Source organism: Bison bison, unplaced genomic scaffold, assembly GCF_000754665.1.
Source record: "Bison bison bison isolate TAMUID 2011002044 unplaced genomic scaffold, Bison_UMD1.0 scf7180017864182, whole genome shotgun sequence".
In the NCBI taxonomy this organism is placed as follows: domain Eukaryota; kingdom Metazoa; phylum Chordata; class Mammalia; order Artiodactyla; family Bovidae; genus Bison; species Bison bison.
Window position 1 is genome coordinate 75,276 of NW_011494754.1, and position 4,564 is coordinate 79,839.

The 4,564-nt window shown below is 42.9% G+C and overlaps 1 protein-coding gene across 1 annotated transcript; it reads right to left on the bottom strand.

Annotated features, from left to right (window-relative positions):
- Positions 1-3,434: 3,434 nt before the first annotated feature.
- On the bottom strand, positions 3,435-3,905 carry LOC104991084 (histone H2B type 1). Its single transcript, XM_010843431.1, has one exon. It carries the CDS (start codon positions 3,864-3,866, stop codon positions 3,486-3,488), a length of 381 nt encoding a protein of 126 aa, XP_010841733.1. The 5' UTR covers positions 3,867-3,905; the 3' UTR covers positions 3,435-3,485.
- Positions 3,906-4,564: the final 659 nt, after the last annotated feature.

Here is a 4,564-nt window from a genome sequence, read left to right on the forward strand (position 1 = left end):
GTTTGGGTGGACTCCGGGAGTTGGTGATGGACAGGGAGGCCTGGCGTGCTGTGGTTCATGGGGTTGCAAAGAGTCGGACACGACTGAGCGACTGAGCTGAACTGAACTGAATCTATGCCATTGAATAAATAGTTTATTAGATTTTAAAGAAACAGTCTCAATACCATTCCTCAGTGATAAAAAGAAGGAAACCTTGTGCACAGGGATGCTATTCTTTTTCTCTTTCCTTGGATAAGTCATTTAAATCTGTGTATGACTCTGTTTCCTTATCTGTAAAATGGAGATAACTTTAATTCCTATCTTATAGTTTCAGGGGTGAATGACATTAAATAGTACTTCATATTTTGGCCACTGCCTGTCACATCGTAAATGATGTATGTTTTGGCTGTTGTTATTTGCATTATTGGTATTCTTATTTCTCATGTCATCAAAGAGACACGGAGAAAAAGAAAGTGGCATTTGAACCATGATGACATACATTTGAAGTCTTGAATAATCATTTTCTATAGTTGTGGTCTTCAGCAAACTGCTAACCACTGTTCCCTTATCTGTAATATAGGAGTAAATTCATATTTTTGTGAGAATTGAGTGAAACAACCTAGGAATATGTTTATGTATATGTTCAACAAATATAGTTTACATATGTTCTTAAGAAATTGAAAGTGTACAAATGGAAGTTCTTTTGTACAAATTGATGTAAACATAAAAAAACAAACAATTCCAGATAATTAAAAAAAAAACTTTCTAGAAAGTTAAATTTGCTGACTATATTTAAGGAATTACTGAACACTTAGGCCTTTTTCTTCAGTCCCTTTTTTTTCAATTTTAGGAAAGCAAATCTGATTAATCCAGGTGGGCAGATACCTACATCAATCAAATATGATGGCCCAAGATAGAAGGTAACAAGATAATGGCCACACATGGGGCTCAGTCCTAAGTAGAGTTTTTTCCAGGCCATAAACTCATTTTTATCACCCAGAAACTCCTGTGTTCGCTTTTTCTTCACCATATATTAGATGTTCTCAAAACCTACTACATAAAGAGCATCTTTATTTGCTGGGCATTTTTTTTTTGTAAGGTAAGTTCTCACATCTCCCAGGGCTAATGAAATAGAAACTTTGGGAATGGGGACAGCAATCTATCCTTTAACAAGCCATCTGGGTGATTCTGATGTATACTCAAGTTCTTTATAGATTCAGTACATAATTCAGCTCTTGGGACTTGAACATACAATGAACTTGGTGGATGTACCTTCTGTCCAGAAGGTTCTTACATCAGGCAGTGCACGTGCCATCTCAAAGTTCATTTGCCCTCTTTCCTTACTAATACAACCTCGGTTTTTTTAAGGTCTCCATTTTCTCCCTGCCTTGTGCTCCAGGGAAAGCAGAGTCCCTCTCTTAGGCTCAGGAATGGGGTTCTGATTCCACCCAAGTCCCTCTGTATTGATTAATTTGAGGTGGGGAGGTGAAGGTGGGTATATGGCCAGTTGTTTGTGGCTCTGAGAGCCTTAAACAGTGGAGTCCAGCTTCCCCAAGAATCTAGTCATTAGGCTGAAATTGGAGTTGCTGGTCAATAAACGGTGTATATGCTGGGGATGGATGTGGAATCAGGAACATTTCAGGCAAAGAATAATTGCAGAGGCCTGGAGGCTGGAGAAAGAGGCCCACAGTTTAAAGGATGTAAGGGAAGGAGGGTGGTGGGAACAAAACCAAAAAACAATGAAGAAACACAAAACAAAATAGAGAAAAAAGAAATCCTTTGGGTTTGGGCTGGAGAGAGATGAGGGCCAGACTCTGCAGGGCTTGTGGCCATAGCATAGATTTTTTGATTTCTGTGAGATGGGGGATCATCCAAAGGCTGTGAGCCGGTAAAATTAAACACACACACACACACACACACACACACACACGAAACATAAAGCCCCCCACGGTGACTCTGGAATAGAAACCAAATTCACTATGGACAGAAGTTTCAGTATCACCTCAAACTCAAAGCAAGTTTATCAGAATCAGTGCAAGAGCAATTGTAATTTGGCAACCTGAAAATAAACTGGTTTTTATCCTTGTGCTTATTTTTTTAACTTTTTGAGACAATAAAAGGGAGCTCTGATAGACTGGCCAGGGAGGCCGCCTAGGATTGTTTCTAAAGGACAATAATAGCAGTTCTTGGGTGGATTTGGCATTTCCATGTGTGGGTGAGGTGCCCTTAACCCAACCCTTCATTCCTAACTTCCAAAAGGACGCCTCTAATTTGCAGTTTCCGGAAATATGAGGAAGAGCCCTGCCTTTTATCTTTCGGGATTTATTCTCTTGAGCATAAACCGTAGGCTTTCAAACCTCGGTGTTCGGCTCACAACGTTAAAAAGCATCTTTACATCCACAGTTTTCCTTGTTTGCGTTCTGAGCCGGCCCTGAGGACCCCTCTTCTTTGTCACCAAGATGGCTGCGTTTTCTGAACTGAGCGCGGGGAGGACTGGAAGCAGGATAGGGGGATGGGCTCGGAAGATCGCAGTAACCTGACGGACTGGAGATTGTTGAGACAGGTTTCACAGTATGTGGCCGCACGAGTGAAGACTGAGTCGGCTGAACACAGAATTCCGTGAACTTTGCTAGTCTAGTTTGTAAAACGAGTCAGAAGACTGGGATGATTGTATTCTTAAAAAAAAAAATCTAATGACGAGAGCCTCTCTAAAATCCAGGAGGAAGATAAAACAAACAAACAAACAAAAAATAAATAACTACTGTTCCCTTACTGGAGAGTTGCAGCCACCAAACATGTAAAGAATCTATGCTTAGCCAGAGCTCGAAAGCCCTAGGCAAAGGGCCAGGGGTAGGCGAGAGGGAGTAAAAGGAATTAGTAGTAGTAGTAGTAAAAGTCACTCAGTCGACCCCATAGACTGTAGCCCGCCAGGTTCCTTTGTCCACGGGATTCTCCAGGCAAGAATACTGGAGTGGGTTGCCGTTGCCTTCTCCAGGGGATGTTCCCGACCCAGGAATCGAACACCATGGCTTCTGCATTGCAGGCACATTCTTTACCGACTGAGCTACAAGAGAAGCCCTGAGCCACACAAAGAACCCGGGTGGAGACCCGCAACGTCATACTTACGAAGTTCCGGTTTTATAGAGCGGGATTTTCAAACCTAAATGTTGCCTCTAGAATTCGGCAGGGTGACGGTTTAGATATAACCAAGATCAAAGATTCATAAAGTGCCCATAGTAGCCAACGGAGCACCCTGTACAAATTTTATTAAGATAACCTGGAGCTCCAAGAATTGGGGTTAGCAGATTATTTCAGCCGACGTTCAGTTCGGCTGCTGGGGACCTTTGTAAGCGGAACCGTTGGTAGAAAGTAGTGCTTTGATGAATACATGTTAACCTAAACACTGACTGAACGCCTCGTATTCACACCAGTACGCAGCTCTGATGGTGAAAACATGCGGTGGCTCTGAAAAGAGCCTTTGGGTTTTATAGTTACTATAAATATATCTACTTGGAGCTGGTGTACTTGGTGACAGCCTTGGTGCCCTCAGACACGGCGTGCTTGGCCAGCTCCCCGGGCAACAGCAGGCGAACGGCGGTCTGGATCTCCCTGGATGTGATGGTCGAGCGCTTGTTGTAATGCGCCAGGCGCGATGCCTCGCCAGCGATGCGCTCGAAAATGTCATTGACGAAGGAGTTCATGATTCCCATGGCTTTGGACGAGATACCGGTGTCCGGGTGGACCTGCTTCAGCACCTTGTACACGTACACGGAGTAGCTCTCCTTGCGGCTGCGCTTGCGCTTCTTGCCATCCTTCTTCTGAGCCTTGGTCACCGCCTTTTTGGAGCCCTTCTTAGGGGCCGGTGCGGACTTGGCTGGTTCCGGCATTATGATTGCAGTGTCTTCTGAGAGAAAGTAAAATGGCGCCTGCGCCACCGAATTTGTAGGCAAACTTATGCAAATGAAGGCCTACTTTTACAATTGCTGATTGGTTCACTTGCATGCAAATAAGTGATTCCAGATCTACTTTCTCATACCTGTGACAGTTTTCCCCCAATCAGGCCAATTTTTTAATCTAGTTAACCTTTTAATAATAAATTCTGTTTCGTTTATAACAATTCAGACTACTTTGTTTTAAACACTTGAAGTCACTCTCGCCAGTGCTTTAAAATTACCAAAGAAGCAAAGCTCGAGGCACAGTTCTGTCTCCTATTTGCAAGGCCTGTTTATACCTCCTTGAAAGCAGTAGCATTACATCTGAATCTAGATTTTAGACAAGGGAGAGGAAATGAACTGTGGTCATCCAGACAATTCTGAATACCATGTTTCCTATTGTACACAAGATGCAGAAATAGAGCGTGAAAATAAAGGGTAAGGGGAAAAAGTACATCACTTGAAGGGAGATAAGGAATTTCGTAGCCCATATAGCTACAATCTTTCGAACTGGAAAGGATCAAATTACATCTAGTTTAGGCACAAAGGAAGGTCAGAAATAGTTCTTCAGTCCAACCAGTGAAAAGATTAAACACACACACACACACACACACACACACACACACACACACAGAGAAATGGAAGAACCCATT